The 23,087-nt window shown below is 66.4% G+C and overlaps 10 protein-coding genes across 10 annotated transcripts; 5 read left to right on the top strand and 5 right to left on the bottom strand.

Moving 5' to 3' along the window:
* Positions 1-134: 134 nt before the first annotated feature.
* V1510DRAFT_411406 (P-loop containing nucleoside triphosphate hydrolase protein) lies at positions 135-3,580 on the top strand. Its single transcript, XM_066932891.1, has 2 exons — positions 135-570; positions 602-3,580. Exons 1-2 carry the CDS (start codon positions 282-284, stop codon positions 3,508-3,510), a joined length of 3,198 nt encoding a protein of 1,065 aa, XP_066790925.1. The 5' UTR covers positions 135-281; the 3' UTR covers positions 3,511-3,580.
* Positions 3,081-4,574, bottom strand: V1510DRAFT_411404 (uncharacterized protein). The gene has a single exon (XM_066932890.1). It carries the CDS (start codon positions 4,464-4,466, stop codon positions 3,519-3,521), a length of 948 nt encoding a protein of 315 aa, XP_066790924.1. The 5' UTR covers positions 4,467-4,574; the 3' UTR covers positions 3,081-3,518.
* A 114-nt stretch (positions 4,575-4,688) lies between these two features.
* On the top strand, positions 4,689-5,672 carry V1510DRAFT_389788 (Ribokinase-like protein; the record flags this gene model as incomplete). The annotated part of the gene is made up of 1 exon (XM_066931738.1): positions 4,689-5,672. One exon carries the CDS (start codon positions 4,689-4,691, stop codon positions 5,670-5,672), a length of 984 nt encoding a protein of 327 aa, XP_066790923.1.
* Positions 5,653-7,159, bottom strand: V1510DRAFT_411400 (nucleotide-diphospho-sugar transferase). Its single transcript, XM_066932889.1, has 3 exons — positions 6,995-7,159; positions 6,664-6,963; positions 5,653-6,633 (listed from the first exon to the last, which is right to left on the bottom strand). The coding sequence occupies exons 1-3, from the start codon at positions 7,140-7,142 to the stop codon at positions 5,690-5,692; spliced, it is 1,392 nt and encodes a 463-aa protein (XP_066790922.1). The 5' UTR covers positions 7,143-7,159; the 3' UTR covers positions 5,653-5,689.
* A 312-nt stretch (positions 7,160-7,471) lies between these two features.
* On the bottom strand, positions 7,472-8,949 carry V1510DRAFT_411398 (major facilitator superfamily domain-containing protein). The gene is made up of 2 exons (XM_066932888.1): positions 8,862-8,949; positions 7,472-8,830 (listed from the first exon to the last, which is right to left on the bottom strand). The coding sequence occupies exons 1-2, from the start codon at positions 8,870-8,872 to the stop codon at positions 7,561-7,563; spliced, it is 1,281 nt and encodes a 426-aa protein (XP_066790921.1). The 5' UTR covers positions 8,873-8,949; the 3' UTR covers positions 7,472-7,560.
* A 413-nt stretch (positions 8,950-9,362) lies between these two features.
* On the bottom strand, positions 9,363-12,561 carry V1510DRAFT_272170 (uncharacterized protein). The gene has a single exon (XM_066930594.1). It carries the CDS (start codon positions 12,382-12,384, stop codon positions 9,442-9,444), a length of 2,943 nt encoding a protein of 980 aa, XP_066790920.1. The 5' UTR covers positions 12,385-12,561; the 3' UTR covers positions 9,363-9,441.
* A 1,912-nt stretch (positions 12,562-14,473) lies between these two features.
* Positions 14,474-16,575, top strand: V1510DRAFT_411394 (UTP--glucose-1-phosphate uridylyltransferase family). The gene is made up of 3 exons (XM_066932887.1): positions 14,474-14,695; positions 14,979-15,074; positions 15,113-16,575. The coding sequence occupies exons 1-3, from the start codon at positions 14,645-14,647 to the stop codon at positions 16,475-16,477; spliced, it is 1,512 nt and encodes a 503-aa protein (XP_066790919.1). The 5' UTR covers positions 14,474-14,644; the 3' UTR covers positions 16,478-16,575.
* Positions 16,576-17,197: 622 nt separating this feature from the next.
* V1510DRAFT_389773 (WD40-repeat-containing domain protein) lies at positions 17,198-18,589 on the top strand (the record flags this gene model as incomplete). Its single annotated transcript, XM_066931737.1, has 2 exons — positions 17,198-18,025; positions 18,083-18,589. 2 exons carry the CDS (start codon positions 17,198-17,200, stop codon positions 18,458-18,460), a joined length of 1,206 nt encoding a protein of 401 aa, XP_066790918.1. The 3' UTR covers positions 18,461-18,589.
* A 1,490-nt stretch (positions 18,590-20,079) lies between these two features.
* On the top strand, positions 20,080-21,350 carry V1510DRAFT_401233 (uncharacterized protein; the record flags this gene model as incomplete). Its single annotated transcript, XM_066932017.1, has 2 exons — positions 20,080-20,131; positions 20,164-21,350. The coding sequence occupies 2 exons, from the start codon at positions 20,080-20,082 to the stop codon at positions 21,348-21,350; spliced, it is 1,239 nt and encodes a 412-aa protein (XP_066790917.1).
* A 412-nt stretch (positions 21,351-21,762) lies between these two features.
* Positions 21,763-22,755, bottom strand: V1510DRAFT_411387 (uncharacterized protein). The gene has a single exon (XM_066932886.1). It carries the CDS (start codon positions 22,746-22,748, stop codon positions 21,927-21,929), a length of 822 nt encoding a protein of 273 aa, XP_066790916.1. The 5' UTR covers positions 22,749-22,755; the 3' UTR covers positions 21,763-21,926.
* Positions 22,756-23,087: the final 332 nt, after the last annotated feature.

Raw genomic sequence — 23,087 nt, 5'->3', positions numbered from 1 at the left:
TGCGGCGCGCACGTGACCGCCAGCCGCAGTCATGCACACGTGACCTATCAAACGCCACGTGACCTACCAAGCGCCACGTGACCTATCAAGCTACCTCGCGCGTCCCGCGCGTCCGCGTCTGCACCATGGCGGGCCACCTCTCGGACTCCTTCAGCTCGTCGGACGAGTCGGACGAGCCCAGTCCCAAGCGGACGCGGCTGTCGGCGGTCGGCGCCGAGCCGGCCGCGGCCCCGCCGGCCGCGCTGACCGCGCACGCGCCCGGGTCCATCGTGCGCGTACTGATGCGCGACTTTGTTACCTACAGCCGGGCGGAGTTCAACCTGGGCCCGAGCCTGAACATGATCATTGGCCCGAACGGCACGGGCAAGTCGACGCTGGTGTGCGCGATCTGCCTGGGTCTGAGCGGCAAGCCAGAGCTGCTGGGCCGGGCCAAGGACATCGGCGACTTTGTCAAGATGGGCTGCAAGAGCGGCTCGGTCGAGATCGAGCTGCGGGGCCACCCAGGCGAGCGCAATCCGGTGATTGAGCGCACGATCTATCCGGACAACCGGTCCGAGTGGTCGCTCTTCGGTACGTGGGCCCGCGGCGGCGCTGACTCCAGGCAAACGCGAGACGGCCAAGAAGATCAAGGAGATCATCGACAGCTTCAACGTACAGATCGACAACCTGTGCCAGTTTCTGCCGCAGGACAAGGTGGCCGAGTTTGCGCACATGACGCCGCAGCGGCTGCTGATCGAGACCGAGCGCGCGGCCGGGTCGCCGTCGATGCTGCCGCAGCACGAACGGCTGATCGAGCTCAACAACGAGTACAAGCTGCTGACGTCGAGCAACGACAAGAACGCGAACGAGCTGGCGTCGCTGTCGACGCGGCAAGAGGCGGCGGCCGGCGATGTGGAGCGGTACAAGCGGCGGGAGGTGATCAAGAAGCAGCTCGAGCTGCTGGAGCGGCTGATCCCGTTTGTCGAGTACCAGGACATGAAGGACATGATGCAGAACGCCAAGCGCGCGTACGACGAGAAGAACGGCGAGCTGGAGGTGCTGCGCGGCAAGGCCGGGCCGTCGCTGAAGCTGTTTGAGGACGCCAAGGCGCTGTGCGACGAGTCGGCGGCCGAGGTCGAGGCCACGCGGCGCAGCTTCGAGGACGTCAACGGCAGCCTGCAGCGGACGGTGGCCAACCGGGACGCGCTGGCGACGCAGTTCGACGAGCACAAGCAGCAGATCGCCGGGCTGGTCGAGGAGCGCGCGCAACGAGCGGCCAACCTGCAGACGATGAAGACCAACCTGGCGCGGTGGCTGGAGAGCCACGCCAAGGAGCAGCCGGACGAGGCCGCGCGCGAGCGCGCCACGCAGCAGCTGCGGGACGCGACCGCCGAGACGCGGCGGATCCAGGGCCTGCAGAAGGCGACCGGCGACCAGATGACGGACGCGCGCGTCGAGATCCGGCAGACCGAGAAGAAGATGGAGGACGTGAGCGCGCAGATGCGCGCGCTCGAGTCGGAGGCCAACCGCAAGCTGCAGAACCTGCAGCGGATCGACCGCGACACGTACGAGGCCGTGCTCTGGCTGCGCCAGCACCGCGACACGTTCGAGGACAACGTGTACGAGCCGCCGTACCTGACAATCTCGGTCAAGGACCCGTCGCTGACGGACGCGGTCGAGGGCACGGTCCGGCGCAGCGCGCTGCTCACGTTCACGTGCCTGTCGCGCAACGACTACCTCAAGTTCACCGAGACGCTGATCGACAAGATGCGCCTGAACGTGGCCGTGGTCGAGTTCAGCAACACGGCCAACCCGGACCTCAAGAGCTTCCACCCGTTCTGCTCGCGCGACGAGCTCACCAGCTACGGCTTCGAGGGCTGGCTGCTGGACTTTGTCGCCGGGCCGCACCCGGTGCTGACGACGCTGTGCCACGTGTCGCAGCTGCACCTGGTCGCGTACACGCGGAGCGCGCTCTCGAACGCGCAGCTCGAGGCGATCGAGCAGCGGCTCGAGCCGGACGGCAAGCCGTCGTTCAAGAGCTTCATCTGCGACTCGACGTCGTACGCGCTGACGCGGTCGCTGTACGGCTCGCGCAACATCATCGCGCAGACGCGCCGGCTGCACCCGTCGCGGTACCTGAAGGACAAGGGCGTGGACCAGAACCTCAAGCGGCAGCTGATGGACAAGCTCGAGACGATCCAGGGCCAGATCGGCGAGCTCACGGCGGCGTACAACGGCATGAAGGACACGTACACGCGGCTGACGGGCGAGCTGGTCGAGGCCGAGAAGGTCAAGCGCGAGGCCACGGTCGAGAAGGACAAGATCCAGAAGGAGCTCATCGCCTGGAACCGGCTGGGCACCAAGATCGACGAGACCAGGGAGCAGATCGAGGCCATCGAGGGCTCGCCGGACGACACGGACGCGCGCGTGGCCGCGCTCAACGAGGCCGTCCGCGGCGTGCAGGACGAGCGCACGGCGCTGATCGCCGAGCAGGTCAAGCTGCTCCGCGTCGCGTGGGAGGCGCACAAGCAGCAGACGGCGAGCGCGATCCGCGACCTCAAGCACAAGAACGACCGGGACTTCTTCGAGAACGCGTACCGGCAGGCCAACATCGAGCTCGAGGAGGGCCAGGTCGAGCTGGCCGAGCTCCGCAAGACGTACTCGCGACTCAAGAAGCAGGCCAAGGAGATGTACGACCGGCTGAGCAACGACATCGCCGGGCTGTCGGCCGAGGAGCAGGAGGAGATGAACCGGCTGTCGCGCGAGACGGACGACGACGGCGGCGACGGCGGCCGGCTGACGCTCGAGCGGCTCAACGGCCAGATCGCCGCCGCGCGCGACTCGCTCTCGCTGATCCACGACGGCAACTCGCACATCCTCGAGCAGTACGAGCAGCGCGCGGCGACCATCCGGCGGCTGCAGCAGAAGGTCAACGAGGGCAACGCGCAGTCGGACCAGATCCAGGCCGAGATCCGCACGGTGCGCGCCGCGTGGGAGGGCGAGCTCGACCGGCTCGTCGGCCAGATCTCGACCGAGTTCGCGGCCGCGTTCGAGTTCATCGGCTGCGCCGGCGAGGTCCGCGTCGGCAAGCCCGACGACTACGACAAGTGGGCGATCGAGATCATGGTCAAGTTCCGCGACACGGAGCAGCTGCAGCAGCTGACGCACCAGCGCCAGTCCGGCGGCGAGCGCTCGGTCTCGACGATCTTCTACCTGATGTCGCTGCAGGGCGTGACCAAGGCGCCGTTCCGCGTCGTGGACGAGATCAACCAGGGCATGGACCCGCGCAACGAGCGCATGGTCCACAGCCGGATGGTCACGGTCGCGTGCCAGGAGCACTCGAGCCAGTACTTCCTGATCACGCCCAAGCTGCTGCCGGAGCTCACGTACCACCCGCGCATGGTCGTCCACTGCATCTTCTCGGGCGAGTTCATGCCGAGCACGGCCGGCCACGCCGAGGACCTCACGCTCGGCCGGCTGAGCAAGTACGTGGACGTCGGCCGCCAGCTCAAGCAGGCGGCCGTGCATTAAGAGACTATTTACAGCCCGGCAACGAGCGCGTCGAGCTCGGCCGCGCGCGCGCGTGCGAGCGCGATGCACCGGTCGATCGTGGCCTGCGTGATGGTCGCCGACCGCGCGGTCAGCGTGACGTTGTAGAGCGGGCCGTCCGGCGCCTGCGTGAGGATCACGGCCACCCGCCCGTCCACCGAGACCTCCTCGATCTCGCCCTCGGGGTCCGCGATGACGAGCCCGTTGGTGGCCACGCCCAGCTCGGCGCACCACGGCAGCTGGCCGTCGAACGCCAGCGCCAGCGGCGTGCTTTCCGTGGCCGAGAACTTGATCACCGGCACAAAGTCCTCGGTCGGCGGCCGCGCGACCGGGATCTTGGTCACCCGCAGCGCCGCCATCAGCGCCGCCCACGCGATGCCGGCCGGCGGCGCGCTGCGCGACAGCACCTGGATCTGCGCCACCAGGATCACGGCCTTGCCGTCGGCCACCAGCAGCTGCGCCGGGTCAAACAGCTTGGCGCCGTTGGCGTTCTGGTAGATCCACTCGGACACGGCCGCGTCCTCGGGCGCGACCGAGTTGCTGCGGTCGCCGCGGTGGCATTCGACGTTGGTGTAGAGAAATTTGCGGTCGGGGATGTCCGACAGGTCCACGAGCGAGCCGGAGATGCCGCAGACGGCGATGCTGTCGCCGAATCGGACCACCGCCGAGCCCAGCGCGTTGGGGAGCGGCTGCGAGCTGTTGATCGAGCTTTCGCGAAACGCCTCGGGCGCACGCAACGACGGCCGTACGGGCGGATCAAGCGAGATGTACTTGTCGAAAAAGAGGTTCGGCGACAACTTGGAGAAGATTGTGGGCGAGAACTGGCCCAGATCGCCGTAGCGGCCGGATGCCATTGTGAGATCGGGGGCGACGAAGATTTGCTGGGAAGAAGTTTTGTAGGTTGCGCGGCTGCGAGCCGCACGCTGTGCGGCGCACATGGCTGCCGCGCCCCATGAAGCCGCCACATAGCCGCCGCATATAGCCGCACGAGGCCTACACAGCCGCACGAGCGTACGGCGGCGTCTGCGGCGAGGCGTGCGGGCAGGTGGCGCCGTGAGCCGCACGGCGTGCGGCTCATCTTGCCGTGCCGGCGCCGCACGCCGTGCGGCTCGAGATCAGAGCCGCACATCCTGCGGCGGCTCCGTCCCACGCTCCACACCATGGCCCACATCACCATCCTCGGCTCGCTCAACTACGACCTCGTGACCACGGCAGAGCGCGTGCCTCTCGGCGGCGAGACCGTGCCAGCCTCTGGGTTTGCCACGCACAATGGCGGAAAAGGCGCCAACCAGGCCCTGGCGAGCCAACGGCTCTCCGGCGCGGACGTGACCGTTCGCATGGTCGGACGCGTCGGCCAGGACGAGTTCGGCAAGATCCTCAAGGGCGGGCTCGAGCGCGAAGGCGTCGACGTGAGCTTTGTCGAGACCGTGCCCGGCGAGAGCGGTGTGGCGGTCATCATTGTCGAACAGTCCACCGGCGAAAACCGGATCCTGGTCAACGCCGGCGCAAACGGCACGTTCTCGGCCGCAGACGTGTCGCTGGACATGTTCCGCACGCCGACGGGTCTGACGGACGTGCTAGTGCTGCAGAACGAGCTGCCGCTGGCGGCCGTGTTCCGGGCAATCGAGATCGCGCACGAGAACGGCATCAAGATCGTTTACAATCCGTCGCCGATGTACTCGGCCGAGGTGGCCGCCGCCGGCGTGCTGTCCAAGGTCGACTACCTCGTCGTCAACGAGACCGAGCTGGGGTCGGTGCTGGCGGACGCGCCGGCGCTGGACGCCGAGGACGTGTTTGGATCGGCGATCGCGATCGCTCAGCAGGCGTTTGCCGAATTCCAGTTCGACGGCGCCCAGACGATCGTGGTGACGCTGGGCTCCCACGGCGCGTTCTACGTGGACGCGGCGACAGCAGACGTGCGCGCGAACGTGGTGCCGTCGTTCAAACCGCCCCGGGTGGTCGATACGACCGGCGCCGGCGACAGCTTCCTGGGCGCATTTGTGGGCGCCGTGGCCACGGGCGTGTCCACGCAGGACGCGCTGCGCCGGGGCGCCGCCGCGGGCGCGATCGCCGTCAGTCGGGCCGGCGCCGCCGAGGGCGTGCCGTTCCTGGACGAGGCGCTGGCGCTGGTCGAAGGTGCATAGGCTAGTATCATACAAAATCACGACCGGTCAAACAGTCCGTCGTCGTCGCTGAGGCCGCCGGCATCGTACTGGTCGGCGGCGTCGGTGTCGTCGTCGTAGTCGTCGTCGTCGTCGTCGTCGTCGTCATCGTCGTCGTCGTCGTCGTCCTCGATCGCGTTCTCGTCGTCCGAGTCGAGCAGGCCGGCGGCCGAGTACCGCTTGAAGACCTCGTTCTTGGCCTGCCAGCCCTTGCGCACGATGTAGCGGCCCTCGATGGTGCAGCCCGCCAGCCGGCACTTGTCCTCGACGAGCGCGGCGTAGCCGACGACGCAGTTCTCGAGCACCACGCCGTCGCCCAGGACCACGTTGTCCAGAACGACGCAGCCCGACAGCCGGCACTCGCGGCCGAGCGTGCAGTTGGCGCCGATGATCGTGCGCTTGATCGACGACTTCTCGCCGATCTGGGTCTCGGCGCCGACGAGCGAGTCGCGGCCAATGGCCGCGCCCTGGGCCGTCGCCGACGCCGGCGGCGGCGTGTACGGCGTCTGCTTGAGGATCATGCGGTTCGCCTCGACGTACGCCGACAGCGTGCGGATCCGCAGAAAGATCTTGTCCTTGGGCACGACGTAGAAGCCGATCTCGTCGCACTTGGCGTGCGAGGTCGAGCGCGAGTGCCGCCACGAGTCGCGCGCAAAGTGGCGGACCCACGACGACCACGTCCGCGACCGCCGCGCGGCGTCCGACGCCACCGACGACCCCGGCACCGAGTCGTCCTCGAGCCCCTGGTCGAGCAGGTCGACCGTGCGCCGCGAGAACAGGTACACGAACGCCTCCAGCAGCGTCGTCGAGATCGTCGACTGCGGGTACTCCCACAGCATGGACATGCGCACCTGCAGCTGGTCGTTGCCCTTTGGCCGCGGGTAGATGTCCAGCAGCCGCGGGTTCGGCTTGGACACAGGCGTGTGGATCGTCAGGTTGGGTTCTGCGTCAGCGAGGCCTCCGGGCACCGTACTCAGCGACTTCTTGTCCAGCGCCTCAACGTTGTTGGCGTACCAGACGCCGGTGCCCAGCGTGTGCACGGGCTGGTTGCGGTGGCAGTCGATGATTGTGTGCGGCGACAGGTCCGTGATGAAGTCGCACGGCAGCAGGATGAAGTCGCTCTTGATCCGGTCCGAGATCCGCCGGACGATGTCGCCGGTCTCGCCCTCCTCGGCCACCACCTCCACCCGGAACTTGGCCGACTGCGGGTAGTCCGAGCTGATGTACTGCGCGATCTGCGGCTCCGCGTTCGGCGCGGCCACAACCAGCACGGCTGTTGTCAGCGCGCTCCTGTAGCGACTTACACGGAATCTGCGCGTCCCGGCACCAGTCGAGCGAGTAGTGGATCATCGGCTTGTTGGCCACCGGCAGCAGTGCCTTGGGCACGCTCGTGTTGACCAGCGGGTCGAGCTCCTTGCCCGGCCCGCAGAAGATAAGCGCCTGGAACTCCATGCTGGCTGATGTGCCGCGACGTGGTGGACGCTGAAAATCGCGGTGTAAATTTTTTTAGGGTGCGAGCCGCACGCCGTGCGGCGGTATCTCCCACGCGCCGCGCGCGGTGCGGCGTGCGCCGCACGCCGTGCGGCTGACACAGCCCACTGCGCGCCGGGGCACGAAGGGCTGCGCCGCACGCCTCCATCCGGCCGCGTGGCGTGTGGCTCGTGTCACGCTGCAGCCGCCTCTACAGGGCCGCGGGGGCGGCGACGTCACGCCGGACCCAGCCGCACCCGCGCGTCTGCTACGCTGTGAGTGCCTCTTCAGCCGCATGATGTGCGGCGCGCTCGCTGTGAATGCCTCTATTCCGCCGCACCCCGTGCGGCTCGTCCACACGGCAAATGCCTCTATTCAGCCGCACCCCGTGCGGCTCATGCTAAACAAAAATCCCCCGGCGCTTCCACGCAAACTCCCACACCAGGACCCAGGTGACAATGGCGGCCAGACAGCTGAGGCCGGTGACGTAGAACGTCGGCGCGTAGCAGCTGAGACCAAAACACAGGCTGCCATCGTGCGTGTGCGCGTCGTAGATGGTCGCGTAAAGCATCTCGTAGACGATCGAGCCGACGGCCGGGAAGATGAAGAGCACGCCCCAGTTCAGGCCAAAGTGCTCGACGCCCCAGACGAGCGACACAAACGTCGGCGCGAGCGTGAAGATGGCGCCGTAGCCCGTGCCCAGCGACAGGCTGGCCACCCAAAAGAAGCGGCCGTGCTCGGCGTAGGCGCCGCCAAAGGCCACGAAAAAGTGGCCAAACGCCAGCAGCGACGCGAAAAACAGCAGCAGCCACACGCGCGAGTAGCCGCGCGCCGGCGCCGCAATGTAGTCCGACACGGCGCCGGTCAGGATCCGGAAGAAGGCCGAGAACAGCGAGATCAGCGAGACGTTGGTCGCGATCGACGGTCCGCCCGGCCCGATCGACCGGATCATGCTGCCCATGTTGTTCAGGAACATCTCGCCCGGGCCGGTGGTCATGAACAGGCCGAGCGCAAACGCCCAGACCGTGCGGTCGCTGGCGAACTCGACGACCAGCTCGAGCGGCGACGGCGCCGGCGCCGGCGTCTCGGTCTCGCCCAGCAGCGGCACCTCGTCGTCGGCGTCGGACCGGCGGCGCGGCCGACTCGCATAGAAGCCCGTCGCCGAGACCGCGCCCACGGCGGCCAGAAAGAACGCAAAGAACACAAACATCTGGGGCACGTGGACCTCCTCGGTCTCGTGGTCGATGAAGAGCGCGTTCACGAGCTGCGACTGCCACAGGCTCGACAGCCCGTAGGCCGTGATGGGCAGCGAAAGCGACAGGCCCTGGTTCGTCGTGAACGCCTTCGCGCAGGCCGTCACGGACCCGAAGTAGATCGAGGCCGTGCCGCAGCCGATGAGCAGGAACGCCAGCATCATGGCGCCGTACGGCAGCTGCGCGTAGTACGCCCACGCCGCCAGCAGATACGCGGTCGCAAACAGCACGCTGGCCGCAATCGACATCAGCCCCGGCCCGTACAGGTCCGCGCACAGCCCGACGATCGGCGTCGTCATGTACATGCCGGCCTCGCCCAGGATCGACAGCGTGTTGACCTGGACCTGCGTGTAGCCGAGGTGCGTCTGGAACTGCGGCGCGTACAGCGAGAAGAGCATGATCGATCCGCCACAGGCGCTGCGGTCAGCGCGCGCGCGCCCAGGCTTACCAGTTGAGCATGCCGGCGGCAAACGTGACCACCGGCCGCCAGCCGACGGGCTGGGCCTTGGGCTCGTCCGCCGGCTCGACCGCGAACGGCTCGGGCGCCACGGCAACGGCGTCGGTCTCGGCAACGAGCGCCAGCGGTCGGTCGTCCATGGTGGGGGGTCGCTCGGACTGGAGCGCGGTCCGACTCTCCGGCTGCTGCGGCGGCGTCGACAGATGCCTGGACCTGTGTCTGCGGCCACGGTCTCCGTTTTATAGCGGGTCGTGTGCTGTCAAGTTAGTCACCGAAAGTGGTGATGTCAATCTACGGCGTTTAGGCTGGCGCGCCGCAGGGCGTGCGGCTGATCACGTGACCATGTCGCCAGCCGCGCCTCAGCCGCACGGCGTGCGGCTCCGGCCTGCGCCCGACTCGCCGTCGATCTCCTAGAAAAATGATAGATTAGGGCGCACTAATATACTGAGATGCGGGTCCTTATTAAGTGCGCGAGGCATGCTGGCCGCCGAAGCGTCGAAAAATGCACAGAAAACCCAAAGAAGCCAAACATAGAACCGTTCCAATCGTAAAACAAGTATAGTACAGGGAGCTACTCGTCGACGAGCTTGCCGGCGAGCGAAAACGGCTCCTCGTTGGCGCCGTACTGGCTGTTGCGGATGGCATCGCTGACGCGGGTGCGCTTGACGATGCCGACCGACGTCTCGTGCTCGTAGTCGTCCGAGCCGTCCAGGACGCGCAGGTGGTCGTCCATGAGTTGCTGGGTCAATGCCAGCCGCGGGTTGTCGGCCGTCGTGTACGGCAGGCCGATGGCGGACGCGGTCGGGCCGTCGTCGTACTGCGACGACTGCGACGACGAGTATGTCGTGTGGACGCGCGACGCCGGCGCGCCAACGTCCGGAATCGCAAAGCCGGTGCTGTCCGTCGGCCCGGTGACCTCGGTCGACGCGCGGCTGGTGTCGCCGGCCGGCTCAGCGTCTGCCTGGACGGTGGCGTCCGGGTCGTCGTCGAGCTTTTTCTCCTCGGCGACGGTGTCGAACATCTCGGCCATGGCCATCTTGCGCGCCGGCATGTTGCGCACGACCACAAAGCCCTTGTTCTTGCGCCGGCTCTCCTTGAACCGGCTGAACAGGCCGCGGACGCCGGTGCCGGTCGGGTCGGCCGGGCCGGTGCCGAGCTTGCGCGCGTAGCGGCCGTCCGCCGACAGCGGCTCGCGCGAGTCCTTGTAGTTGAGCGCGGTGGACGAGCTCACGTGGATGTCCGAGAGCGTCATGTCCGGGTGCGGCGGCGCATCCGGGTGGCGCGTGTGCAGGTAAATGTCCGACTCGCGCACGGCGTAGTCCACGTTGCGGGCGCGCAGCATGGCCGCCGCGCCCGTGTCGGCCGTGTCGAGCGTGTCGATGGCGTCCTCGGGCCGCGCAGTGCCGACCGAGCCCGCGTAGCCGTACGGCGCCACGGCCGCGGCCGAGCCGGCCGACGTCGGCGTGTACTCGTTCGAGAACGTGCTCCAGGTGCCGTCGGACCGCGTCAGCCCTGTCGGCTGCGGCTCGCGGAAGTACGTGCGCTCGGCCATGATCGGCGACTCGCCCGCGTACGGGCCGTACCAGCTCAGGTACGCCTCCGGCGACTGGAACGGGTTCTGCGGGCTGTACAGCGCCGACGGCAGCATGCCGGGGCCGCCGCTGCCGGCGCGCTCGAACGGATTGCGGGCGCTGATCGGGCTGCGCTCGTCGTCGTCGATCATGGCGCCCTCGCCGTGCATGCCGCTCTTCTCCTGGCGGTCCTTGCGCCGCGCCAGCTGGCGCACGCCGAACACGAGCGAAAACGCGCTCGCCTCCTGGTTCGCGCCCGCGCCCGCCAGCCGCGCGCATGTCTCGACAATTGCCTGCAGCGCGTGCAGGAAAAACACAAAGATCACGACGAGGACGTGGATGACCAGGATCACGTACCCGATCCAGCCCTTGACCGTGTCGCCCACGCGCAGGGTGGGAATGAAAGCTACCGAAAAGATGATGATCAGGAACCGAATTGCAGAAAGAACGATGTGGTACACGTTCATGGACGTGACGCGATAGAACGGACGGAAGATGTTGAGCGCCAAAAAGAACAGGATCTCGATGATGGCGAGCAGCGTCACCTGGGCGATGCCCGACGGCTGCACGCATCCGATGACGATCCCGCGAAGGAACGTGGTCAGCAGCTGCACGAAGCAGAACGTGAAGCTCGACTCGGTGTAGGTGCTGTAGAGCGGGCCCAGGAGAAGGAGTGTGGGCAGGTCGTCGTAGAGCGCCTGGCGCGGCTTGGTCGTGTAGACCGCGCGGATGGCCAGCGAGGCCGAGACCACCCAGAGCACGATGAGGAGGCCGGCGAAGACCGAGCACACGATGGGCGTCGTGGTCGAGACCAGCAGCTGGAACGACGACATGGCGATCAGCGGCAGGCCGAAGTAGAGGAAGAGCAGCCGGACCGAGAGGCCGCCGGTGAGGGGGATGTTCTTGGACCGCAGGTCGGTCAGGTGCCGGGCGGTCGCCTTGTACCACACCCAGCGGACGCCGAACACGGTCTGGGTGATGAGCAGGACCGCCGCGACGATGACGAGGAAGAAGACCACGGCCGACTGCCAGAGGTCGGCGTCGCTGCCGAGCCCGATGATCTGCGACAGCGTCGACAGGCCCCACCGGCCGTCCGTGTTGTACAGGTTCTCGGGCGTGCGGCTGCGGGTTCCGTCCGCGAACGGGACCTTGAACAGCAGCGACGCCCAGGCCACGCACGCCAGCGCAGGCTGGTAGAAGCCGGGGTAGCTCAGGTTCAGGCCGGCGAGCAGGAACGCAAACTGGATGTAGCCCAGCAGGTCCGCGAACCCGGGCGTGATCAACCGCAGCGTGTTGGGGTCTTGGCCGTAGTTGGAGCTCCACGAAAAAAAGTCCTTCGTGCCCGTCCACGGGTTGTAGATTGCCGCGAAGATGACCGAGCCGCCGACGAGCAGCAGGATGCCGAACGGCACGTATGTCAGGATCGAGATCAGCGACGACGCAAACACCGGCGTCACCGTCACGTCCACGCAGCCCAGGATGTTGGCGTCCGCCGAGGCCGAGATGATGGCCAGCTGGGTCGAAATCGACACAAAATACATGCCCGGCTGCACCGACACCTGGGCGTTGAACATGGTCGCGTTCGCGCCGTACGGGTCGCCCAGGTCGGTCGGTCCGAAAGGACAGCCCGACGGCGCGCTGTCGCAGAACGACGAGTATGTCCGCACGAGCTCAAACTCGAGAATCTGGGCGGTCGTCCGCAACGTGGCCATTCGGTTCGTCGTGTTGTCCGAGTACTCGACCTCGCCGAACATGTCGCCGTAGATCCGGTACTCGATCAGGCCCATGGCGACGTCGTACTTGGCGTCGACCTCGGTCGGCAGAAAGTACGTGCCCTCGTTGCGCACGGTCTGCGACAGACACGACGAGAACGGCACGGACGCGGCCGACGCGGCCGTTGCCAGCGCGGCCACGGCCGCCGTCGCCAGAGCGCGCACACGCATTTCAGTCAGAAGCGGGCTCACGCGGCCGGTTGTCGTCTAGGAAGTCGTCTAGGAAGCGAGCGAACCTGATCGGTCAATTACTCCAAAATCGCGGCCTCAAGCACGCATAGTCCGCCGGCCGGTCCGCAGAAAGTGGTCGCCGGCTCCCGGAAGTGCACCGCAAACGAGTGACGGGTGGTCCTTCAGGTGGGCCGAATGGTTCCTGAGCAAACAGGGCAGCCGATGAAAACTTTTCAGGAAGGAAGGTGGTGATGTACAGCCACTTGGGATCACGAGGAACACGGAGCCTGACGTCGAGTTACGGGAACCCGGATCACAGATCAGCGGGAGTACCGAGTTCGTGACTCAGTAGAACTAGCACCGCACCCGAGGGGCTCTGGGGAGTGTGTGGCTACAGCTACGGACCCGCCCAGCGGGGGGGGCGCCCTCGGGTACGGCAGTATGGCTACCGGTACTGTAGATAGCGCAGGTAACGACGCATAGGACGAGGCGGTGCGCAAAGGGCTGTGCTACGCGCGGACGCCGTATGCAACTTCCGGGACCTGGCCTTGGACCTGGCAGAGGGTACCGTGGGAGTCTTGACGAGTTTCCCGATTGGGAAATACCTCCTAGTGGCAGTGCAGCATGAGGCGCAGGGCGTGGCGACGCGGTGCCCAGTCGAGGCGCAGGCGGCCAAGCGGGCGGCAACAGCGGAGGCTGCAGGCGGGTGGGCCGCCACAACCAAGCAGCTGAGCGGCAAACGCCGCCGGCGCTGCCGGCGCAACGCCGACGGCTGTACCGGCGCCACAGGCATGTCCGGTGGCCAGCGGCGGCGCCGGACGGCGCCATCTGGGCGCCATACTGGGCGCCCAAACGCGGTGCGTTTCTAGCGCATAGCCGACCACGCGCCGGGGCAATGGTAGGGTGCGCCGGCGAGATGTCTGAAACGCGCCAGCGGCCGCGGCGGCCGCGGCGACAGCGGCGGCGCCCGGCGGCGCCGGAAAACCGCTGGCGGCTGCGGCGTCCGGCGGCGGCGCGGCGCGCAGGCGGTAGCTTGCAGCGCACGCAGCCACTAGCAGCGCGCGTAGCGGCACAGCGTGGTCATGGCGCAGAACCAGACGCGGCCCAGGGCGGCGTGCCCACCGGAGATCGCCAGGAGCGCGGCCGCAGCGGAGCGCGCCCTGGGCGGGCGGCAAGGGGCGGCACACGCCATGACTGCAGGCACGCGGCGTGGGGGGCCAGCGTTGGCATGGCAACGTTCTGCTAAAGATAGACCGCGTTGCCATGCCAACGCGTGGCCAGCCAGCCAATGCGCGCCAGCCGGCCCTCCACGCGCCGCGGCCGGCTGTGGCCGTTGCCAGCCTGACCGCGTGGCCGGCGGCGGCGGCCCCTGCCGTCCCGAGCCCAGCGCCGAGCCCAGGCGGCGGCGGCGGCGGACGGGCCCCGTGGCGGCTTGTTTGCTAATTTGCCAACATATATTCTGCGCCGCTCCCTCGGCATCCGTGCTTCCACGCGCCTACGTCTGAACAGGTAAGTCGCTGGGATGGTCCCCGGCAGCACCCCAGGCCAAACGCCGGCGCGAGCAGCGCGTACGGATCGCCCCCGCCCCGCCCCGCGCGACGCGCTGCACGCGTGCTCTTGCCACAGCCCCGCCGGTGGCCGATCGCTGCGGGCGCCTCGCCGGGTAACGCGGGCACGTGTCGTGCGGCGGGACCGTGCTGCCCGCCGGCGCGTTGGACACCTCGGGTAATTTCGCAGCGGTGTATTTTTGGAACGCGCACACGTCTGCGCTAGCGTTTCCTCTTTTGACCTAGTCTGTCGTGCATTCCGGCGGGTCTCCTGCACGCTACTGCGCTTCGCTGCCGGACGCTGCAAGATGCTGTACGATGCCTTCAGGCTAGGCCGTCTGAGGTCGGCCGCTAGTCCCCCGGCAGCCTTCTGGTCTGCTGAGCGTCCGCAAACGTGGTCCTGCCATTTCGCGGATCCTCCTGCACCTTGCCGCATTCGCTCTCCTGCTGCCGCCGCCCTGGGTGCTGCCGCCGCAGCATCGGCGTTGCGACCAAAAGTCGTGTCTTCATCATTTAGCTTTCGCAATACACGACTTCTGGCCGTAGCTGAAATATTCTATTTCTTTCGCACCGCGGGCCATCCCATTTTTTTTCCCAATCTATTGTCTTTCTCCAGTCAGTCGACTAATTGTTCCTAGGAACCCACTCATCGTGGACAGCGAACCGAGAGCCATCTTCAGGAATTGACAACAGCCTGCAGCTACACAGACACGATGACTTCGAGCGGAACGCAGAAGAAGCACCTCAAGAGTCAAAGCACTTTTGTAAGTGGCGCCCACCCTTGGCGGGGCGCTCTGGCGCGTGGATCTGCCGTGTGCGCGTGGCCTACGCGATGCGTTGGCTTGTGCGTTGGCGAGTGGTCGGCCGACACGCTGGCCGGGCTGGCGATCACCAGGCCGGGACGCGCGACGCCCGTCCGCGCCTCCCCTCCACGCCGGCCGCTCTCGGCCCGGCCCAACGCAGTTGGCGCCCAGCGGCTGCCTTAAACGCGCCGGCGGCTCACGCTCTGGCGCCCAGTCAACCATGGCCATCGCTAACATAACGCAGGCTTTCGAGAACACGTCGACGAACATCGCGGCGAGCCAGATGCGCAACGCGCTCAACAAGCTTGCCGACAATGTCACGGACGTCAAGCTCAAGAAGGTACGTGGATGCCATCGCCGCCACTGACGCCGCCGCAGCAGTTCGAGACTCAGATGGACGACTTCTTTGCGCTCTTCCGCCGGTATCTGAGCGACAAGGCGAAGGGCACCACCCTCGACTGGGACCGCATCCAGCCGCCGAACCCTGAGCAGGTCGTCGCCTACGAGGAGCTCGCCCAGGAGGCCTCGGTCGAGTTCTTGTCAAAGCTCGCCGTGCTCAAGCTCAATGGTGGTCTCGGCACGTCCATGGGCTGCGTTGGTCCCAAGTCGGTTATCGAGGTCCGCGACGGCCAGTCGTTCCTCGACCTGTCGGTGCGTCAGATTGAGTACCTCAACCAGAAGCACGGTGTCAACGTGCCGTTCGTCCTGATGAACTCGTTCAACACCGACGACGACACTCAGTCGATCATCAAGAAGTACGAGGGCCACAAGATCGAGATCAAGACTTTCAACCAGTCCCAGTTCCCGCGTGTCTACAAGGACTCGCTCCTGCCGGTCCCCAAGGACCCCAGCGCCCCCATCGACCAGTGGTACCCGCCCGGCCACGGCGACCTGTTCGAGTCGATCTCGAACTCGGGCGTGCTGGACGAGCTGATCGCCCGGGGCAAGGAGATCCTGTTTGTGTCGAACGTCGACAACCTGGGCGCCATCGTCGACCTGCCCATCCTCTCGCACATGATCCAGAGCGGAGCCGAGTACATCATGGAGCTCACCGACAAGACCCGTGCCGACGTCAAGGGTGGCACCATCATCGACTACGACGGCTCGGTCCGTCTCCTGGAGATTGCCCAGGTCCCCTCGGAGCACACTGAGGAGTTCAAGTCGATCAAGAAGTTCAAGTACTTCAACACCAACAACATCTGGATCAACCTCAAGGCCATGAAGCGCGTCGTCGAGAACAGCGAGCTGTCAATGGAGATCATCCCCAACTTCAAGTCGATCTCGGTCGGCAAGGGCGAGTCGGACGTTGGCGTCCTGCAGCTCGAGACCGCCGTCGGCGCGGCCATCCGCCACTTCAAGGGTGCGCACGGCGTCAACGTTCCCCGCCGTCGCTTCCTGCCCGTCAAGACCTGCTCGGACCTGCTGCTGGTCAAGTCCGACCTCTACAGCCTGTCGCACGGCAACCTCGAGATCTCGTCCGGTCGCTTCGGCCCGGCTCCGCTGGTCAAGCTCGGCGGCCACTACAAGAAGGTCTCGGACTTCCAGAAGCGCATCCCCCACATGCCTAAGATCGTTGAGCTCGACCACCTGACCGTGACCGGCAACGTTACCTTTGGCAAGAACGTCACACTCAAGGGCACTGTCATCATTGTCTGCTCGGACGGCCAGAAGATCGACATCCCGAACGGCTCGGTCCTGGAGAACGTGGTCATCACCGGCAACCTGTCTATCCTCGAGCACTAAGTGCTCGCTTAATAATATACTGTGTTCCTTTGTTGCCTTTGCTGTGACCCAGCTTTTTGCTGGAGTACGTCCGGTGACGACAAGGCGTTTCGCTTAAATGGGCCCATCCGCGTAGGCGCAGGCGCCGACAGTGACCGCTCTGGGCGTGAGTCAGACGCGGGCCGGCGCACGCCCCCTGCACTGCGGGCACGCATGCGTGACGCTTTGGCTACGCTCAAGCGCCGCATATTGTGCGGCGCTCCAGGGGGTGAGCCGCATATCATGCGGCTCATGGCCACTGCTATCTTCGCACGCCGGCGTGCGCAAGCGTCCCGCCACATTCTAGGCGGTTCGGGCAGGCGTAGTCATCCGCGACTCCAGCGCCCCGCTGCGGTGTCCATGCGTGCGCCGCAGTTAAGGTAATGCAGCTTGGCCTCATTGCATCTGTTCTGCCATCGTCCCTGAATGACGTCCGTAAAACACCCAACCTCCGAAAATTTGTAAATTTTTTTGCTTATAAATTAGCAAAACCATCGGTCTTTGCACGCCCACAACCACCGTTCCGCGGCCGTGCAAGAGCAAAAAACTGGTCCAAGCGGCCACCGTGCATTTGGCTTTTACATCACCTGGGGTTTTTTTGCGAGTATCAGTTGGTTTTCGGTTGGGTTGGCAAAAGTTTTTTTCCAGTAATTCAGAATGAGCGACAATCAGGAGATCGATGTCGATCCTACCACGGCGGAGATGGAGGACACATATCTGGACCCGAACGCGACCCAGGAGGTCGTTGGCGACGAGGAGGGCGAGGACGCGCCGATGTCGGACATGTCTGAGGACGAGCAAGACGGCGATCAGGACGTCGAAATTGACATGTCCAACAACTCGTTTGCGTACTTTGACCAGCACACGGACTCAGTCTTCCGGGTGGGTCTGCACCCGAAGCTGCCGCTGGCGATCAGCGGCGGAGGCGACGACGTGGCGTATCTGTGGACGACGAACTCGTCGCCGCCGCGGATGCTGACCAAACTGACGGGCCACACGGACAGTGTTGTCGCCGGCGGGTTTTCGCCCGACGGCGAGTGGATTGTGACCGGCGGCATGGACGGCCGCGTGCGCGTATGGAGAAGCCGGTCGCGCGGCCAGATGTGGGAGTTCTGGAGCGTGCTCGAGGAGGTCCAGGAGGTCGTCTTTGTGACGTTCCATCCGACGCTGCCGGTGTTTGCGTTCGGCGCCAATGATGGCTCGATGTGGGTATGCTCGCTGACGCCCCGGCTCGAGACTATGTCGGTGTTGTACGGCCACCACGAGTCGTGCACGGCGGGAGTGTTCCTGCCTGCCGAGGGCGAGGAGATCAACGTGCTCTCGGCGTCCGAGGACGGCTCGGTGATCTCGTGGTCGGTGCCGGCAGGCACGCAAAACTTCCGTCTCGCGCACCAGCAGTTCCACTACGACGCCCAGTGGATCTCGGTGAGCCTGCATTCGTCGGGCACGTCCGTGGCCGTGGGCTCGGCCGACGGCAAGTTCGCCGTGATTGGTGTGCGCACGGGCAGCGTCATCGCCAACCTAGATTTGGTCGCGAGCGCGTCGCCGTCGGCCGCCATCGCCTCAGCGCAGTCCGGCCAGCGCGAGACCGCGACCGAGCCGGAGCTGATTCCGGAGGAGGAGCGCGGCATCGAGAGCATATCGTGGTGCGACTCGCTGGGCGTGGTCGCTGTGGGCATGATCTCAGGCGAGATCCGGCTGCTGGACACGGGCTCATGGCGCACGCGCCGGACGCTGCATGTGGACGAGCCCGTGACCAAGGTCCAGTTTGTCCAGAACAGCCCGATTTTGGTGGGCAGCAGCATGGACGGCACCGTGCGCAAATGGGACGCGCGCACGGGCGACGAGATCTGGAAGGGCACCGGCCACTCGTCGGGCGTTCTGGACTTTGCTATCTCGGCCGACGGCCACACCATTGTGACAGCGTCGGACGAGGGCGTTTCGCTAGTTTTCAAGGACCAATAGACGTCTACGAGGCCGTTGGCTGCCAATTAGAAAGACGTGTATGCGCCCTGGGCAGTGGTACCCGCTGGGACGATGGGATGGTACCCGCGGCCCAAACCGGCGCGAACACGCTCTCCCAAACCGGCGGGGTGGGATACGACCCGGCTGGCCCCGCCCACGACTGCGGCCGCCGGCTGTGTGCTTGCTCCGGTGCCGGCGGCGCGGAACCCGAGCCGCCGGTACGGGACAGCCCCAAGCCACCGGCGGGTACCACCGCCGTAGCGTACGCCCGAGTAGTCACTTCCGCCGTGCAGCCAATGGAACCCGGCTTCCTGCTTGCCCCTGCAGATGACCCGCAGCCGCACGGCCGCGTGCCCACGCGCCGCCCCAGTGGTACCCGCCGCCGTCACGGCTCTGCCGTCAGCACAGCCCCGGTCGGCCGTCCCACCAGCCGCTGCGCGCAGCGCACAGCCCTAGCCGCCGCGGTCGCAGCAATGCCCGCGTTGTTGGCCAGGTCCCATCGTCCAGCGCCGGCCAAGCCGCGCTAGACCCGCCCGAGGCGCAGCCGACCCGACCCACCGCCGACCCGCCGCGGCCGTGACTCAGCCGGCCGGCTTATCGGCCGGACCCGACGACTCGACCACGCTCCAACACAGCGTGCGGGGGCCGGCGCCTAGGTCTACGTCACAAACGCCGGCCGCACGGCAGCACGGCTGCGGGTCGCGCCGTGACCCGCGTCCGATCACAGCCTAACCCTGATCATGGTCACGTGCAGATCTGCATCCATTTCGGGACATCTTCCGCTTGCACCTCGACACATTCGTCTTCCGCGACCGGCCGCCTGCGAGGCGCAGGCGGCGCAGCAGCCGCGAATCGGTTCGGGTGGATCACGGCCACGAAACGAAGGCTCGGTTGCTGTCAGCCACCGCCGCGGGCGCGCGCGGGCGCGCGGGCGTAGAGTGTAGAGGCCCAAATGAGTACATCTCCAATCAAAACAAGTGAGGAAATCATGTACACGCTTGGGTTCTGGAGGGATACTCATCGAAAAAAACTTGCCAGACGCCCATTTTCTCTATCTTTTTACCCATACTCGCTGTCACCGCACCGCCAGCGCTGATACTCCAAACTGGTGCCGCACCTCTGATCTACGGGCTCGAAATAAGTTCTGTCTTTGACCGGGCGCCGAAGTTTGCGGATAGACGGACTTGAGCGAGAACGCACACGCACACAACACACACCAGTTCTGACTGACGGTTGTGCTCAGAATCGAAGGTAGGGCAGTTGATGGACGGCAGACGGACGGCACGGGGCTGGGCGCGGGCTGGGACGCGCGACGCGGCCGGCGCCCGGGCGCCGATTCGACGACGGCTGATTCGGCCGAGCCGCGCCGGCGGCGCCCGTCACGACGGTGCGACGACGGCGGACGCGGCAGACGGGGGCGCCGGCAGCGCGGCGGGGCAGGAGGACGCGGGCCGAGAGCGGAGAGACGAGCGTGTGCGCCGCATGGCGTGCGGCTCAAATGTCTCGCGTCGGGACCGACCCGCGCGCGCCGGCAGCCGGCCGGGCCGGCGCAGCCGCGGACACGGCACGAGAGCGGGGCTGACGGCAGACACCCGCTACGATCCAGATCGGACGACACCATGGTTCTCGGACACCACGCGCCCCAGACCCTTGAGGAGGTCCAGGTGGACGGTAAGGCGCGTGCGCGGGCGCGCTGACGGCAGATGTCGACGAGGTCGATGGCGAGCACAAGAACATGCTGCTGAGCATCATCTCGTCGCTCCGGCCCGGCTCGGATCTGTCGCGGATCACGCTGCCCACGTTCATTCTCGAGCGCAAGTCGATGCTCGAGCGGATCACGAACCAGCTGTCGCACCCGGACCTGCTGCTGTCCGCGCACAACGAGGCCGCCGCGGTGGACCGGTTCGTCGGCGTGGTCAGATGGTACCTGTCTGGCTGGCACATCACGCCCAAGGCGGTCAAGAAGCCGCTGAATCCGGTGCTGAGTGAGTACTTTACGTGCTACTGGGACCTGCCCAACAACACCAAGGCGTACTACATCGCCGAGCAGACATCGCATCACCCGCCCAAGTCGTCGTACTTCTACATGTCGCCGGAGAACGGCATCCGCGTGGACGGCACGCTGGTGCCGCGGTCGCGGTTCCTGGGCAACTCGGTGGCGAGCATGATGGAGGGCATCGGGTACCTGACGTTCATGGACAAGCAGGACCTGAAGGGCAACGCCGAGGTGTACGAGCTCACGCAGCCCAACATGTACGCGCGCAACATCCTGATCGGCAAGCTCAAGTACGAGCTGGGCGACCACTCAATCATCCAGTGCCCCGGCAACGACCTGATCGCGGACGTCGAGTTCAAGGTCAAGGGCTTCATCTCGGGCACGTACAACGCGATCGCGGGCAAGATCAAGCGCATCTCGACCGGCGAGGTGCTGTACGAGCTGTCGGGCAAGTGGAACGAGGTCATGGACATCAAGAACATGGCGACGGGCAAGAAGACGGTGCTGTTTGACGCGAACCACGCCAAGCCGCAGTTCCCGAAGGTGCGCCCGATAGAGGAGCAGGGCCTGTACGAGTCCCGCCGGCTGTGGCTCAACGTGACGAACGCGCTCGCGCGCAAGGACCACGAGGTCGCCACCGACGAGAAGTTCAAGATCGAGGACCGCCAGAGACAGGACACTAAGAAGCGGGAAGAGGACGGCGTCGAGTGGCACCCGCGCCTGTTCAAGCACGTGCCGGGCCAGCTGGAGTGGCGCCTCGCCAAGGAGATCAACGGCACGACGCCCCAGGAGCAGACCGACCAGATCCTGTCGGTCCTGCCCATCCTCGACGGTCAGCCCCGGCGGCATGACCTAGACATTCCGCCGCTGCAGCGGACGCCACCGACGCAGTAGGCGGTGCTGCGAGGTCGCTGGCGGGGCCGCTGGCGAGGCCGGGCGCGGCGGCCGGGCTCTCATTTTGTTGTTTGTTTCAGTGTTATGTGATAGCGACGGCATCGCATGCTCGAGATTTTGTGTCTATAATCCATTCTCGATCACTGGCGCTGGCTCGAGACCGCCGCTGCCGTGGCCGCGGGCCGCGGCAACGTTGTATGTTTCCGATAATGCTATATTGTTCTATGTATGTGGATGGCGGGGGGCGCGGGCGCGGCGAGCCGCACGCCGAGCCGCACGCCGAGCCGCACGCTGAGCCGCACGTCAGCCGCCAGCCGCCGTGCATATAGCCGCCGCCGCGCACCGCCGCGCACCGCCGCGCACCGCCGCGCACCGCCGCACCGCGCCGCACGCTCCACCCAGCCACACCACTCCCGTGCACCGCCCGCACATCGTGGCCTCCGCCCGGCGCGGCCGCGCCCGCCGGGCAGGGCTTGTACATCGTGGGTATCGCAAAAACTTCCAGTAATCAACTATCGTATGCAGAGGCGAATAACACTACAGCGTTCTCAGAGCCTCGCCGGGCCCGTAACTATATCAGTTCTCGATCACAGGCGGGTCGCCGCCGCGGCCGTAGTAGTAGATCACCACGCCCGCGATCACGCCGCCAAGCAGGATACACGTCAGCAGCAGCGCCAGCAGGTGGAAGATCAGGCTCTTGCGGCGCTGGTGCTTGGCAATGCGCTGCTCCTGGTCCGAAGACCGGATCAGCTGGCTCTCCATGGCGTCCATGGTCTTGTGCATCTTGACAAAGTGGCGGTAGATCGGCGTCGACATGGCCGCCCGGTCCAGCGGCGTCAGCGGGCTCGGCAGGTCCAGCTTGCGCTCGATCTTCTGGAGGTCGTCCTCCTCGTCGCTGCTGAAGTTCTCGAGGTCGCGCGCCTTCTGCGACGGCGTCCGCGCAAGCTTCTTGCGGATGAACGCCATCAGCTGCGCCGGCGCGTCCTCGAGCTCGCTGCGGCGGATGCGCTCGAGCTCCTGCTCGCGCAGGCAGATGGCCGTGCGCGGGTCGAGGAACCGCGGGTTGGCCGCCACGCTGGCCTTCTCGATGTCGAACTTGAGCGGCGTCAGCGGCTTGAAGTCCGTGAACGCGATCGTCGACGTGTGCATGGCGTACGTGTTGGCCGACATGATCTGCTCGCAGTCGTAGTCGACCGTGGGGACCTTGTAGTCGGGCGCCATCCAGGCGGGGAGGTCCGCGAAGGCCTCGAAGGGGTCCTTGCCGAACGAGGGCACGATCTGGGACGGCGAGCCGACGTCGAAGTCGTCGTCGGCGGCCGCGCCGAGGAGCGTGTTGTTGGCGGACGGCGGGTGCAGGACGATGGCGGGGACGCACATGTCGCCGAGGGCGTCGCCCATGGCGTCGCCCATGGCCTGGGCCAGGTCGCCGCCGAGCGCGAGCTCGCCGCTGAGGACGGCCCCGCGGTCGGCCGGGGCAAAGACGTCGCGACGGACGACTGCACGCGAGGGGAACTTGGCGAACGGGAACTCGTCCTGCGAGTGCAGGCTGCTGGTGCTCATGCTGGCATCGCTGAGGCTGCCGAGCGACAGCGACGAGGCCGACGAGCCCAGCGGCTCGTCGCTCGACTCGAGCACGGTCTCGTGGCGCAGCGGGCTCTCGACGGCCGGCGACGAGCCCTGGAAGAGCACGAGGCTGTCGGGCATGCCCGACAGCGGCGCCGACGGCGGCGCCGACAG

This window comes from Dipodascopsis tothii (genome assembly GCF_038497935.1).
Source record: "Dipodascopsis tothii strain CBS 759.85 unplaced genomic scaffold V1510scaffold_4, whole genome shotgun sequence".
NCBI lineage: Eukaryota > Fungi > Ascomycota > Lipomycetes > Lipomycetales > Lipomycetaceae > Neoaidaea > Neoaidaea tothii.
This window is presented reverse-complemented; position numbering and strand designations above follow the sequence as displayed.

Excerpts from the sequence above, each read along its gene's own strand:
- V1510DRAFT_411404 (XM_066932890.1), bottom strand. The coding sequence starts at position 4,466 with ATGTGCGCCGCACAGCGTGCGGCTCGCAGCCGCGCAACCTACAAAACT.
- V1510DRAFT_411394 (XM_066932887.1), top strand. The coding sequence starts at position 14,645 with ATGACTTCGAGCGGAACGCAGAAGAAGCACCTCAAGAGTCAAAGCACT. Across the intron at positions 14,696-14,978 it reads TCAAGAGTCAAAGCACTTTT|GCTTTCGAGAACACGTCGAC; the intron begins GTAAGTGGCGCC and ends AACATAACGCAG. Across the intron at positions 15,075-15,112 it reads CGGACGTCAAGCTCAAGAAG|CAGTTCGAGACTCAGATGGA; the intron begins GTACGTGGATGC and ends ACGCCGCCGCAG.
- V1510DRAFT_411406 (XM_066932891.1), top strand. The coding sequence starts at position 282 with ATGCGCGACTTTGTTACCTACAGCCGGGCGGAGTTCAACCTGGGCCCG. Across the intron at positions 571-601 it reads GTCCGAGTGGTCGCTCTTCG|GCAAACGCGAGACGGCCAAG; the intron begins GTACGTGGGCCC and ends CGCTGACTCCAG.
- V1510DRAFT_411387 (XM_066932886.1), bottom strand. The coding sequence starts at position 22,748 with ATGGGCGACGCCCTCGGCGACATGTGCGTCCCCGCCATCGTCCTGCAC.
- V1510DRAFT_411400 (XM_066932889.1), bottom strand. The coding sequence starts at position 7,142 with ATGGAGTTCCAGGCGCTTATCTTCTGCGGGCCGGGCAAGGAGCTCGAC. Across the intron at positions 6,964-6,994 it reads CCGGGACGCGCAGATTCCGT|CCGTGCTGGTTGTGGCCGCG; the intron begins GTAAGTCGCTAC and ends CGCTGACAACAG. Across the intron at positions 6,634-6,663 it reads GCTGGACAAGAAGTCGCTGA|AACCCAACCTGACGATCCAC; the intron begins GTACGGTGCCCG and ends TCGCTGACGCAG.
- V1510DRAFT_272170 (XM_066930594.1), bottom strand. The coding sequence starts at position 12,384 with ATGCGTGTGCGCGCTCTGGCGACGGCGGCCGTGGCCGCGCTGGCAACG.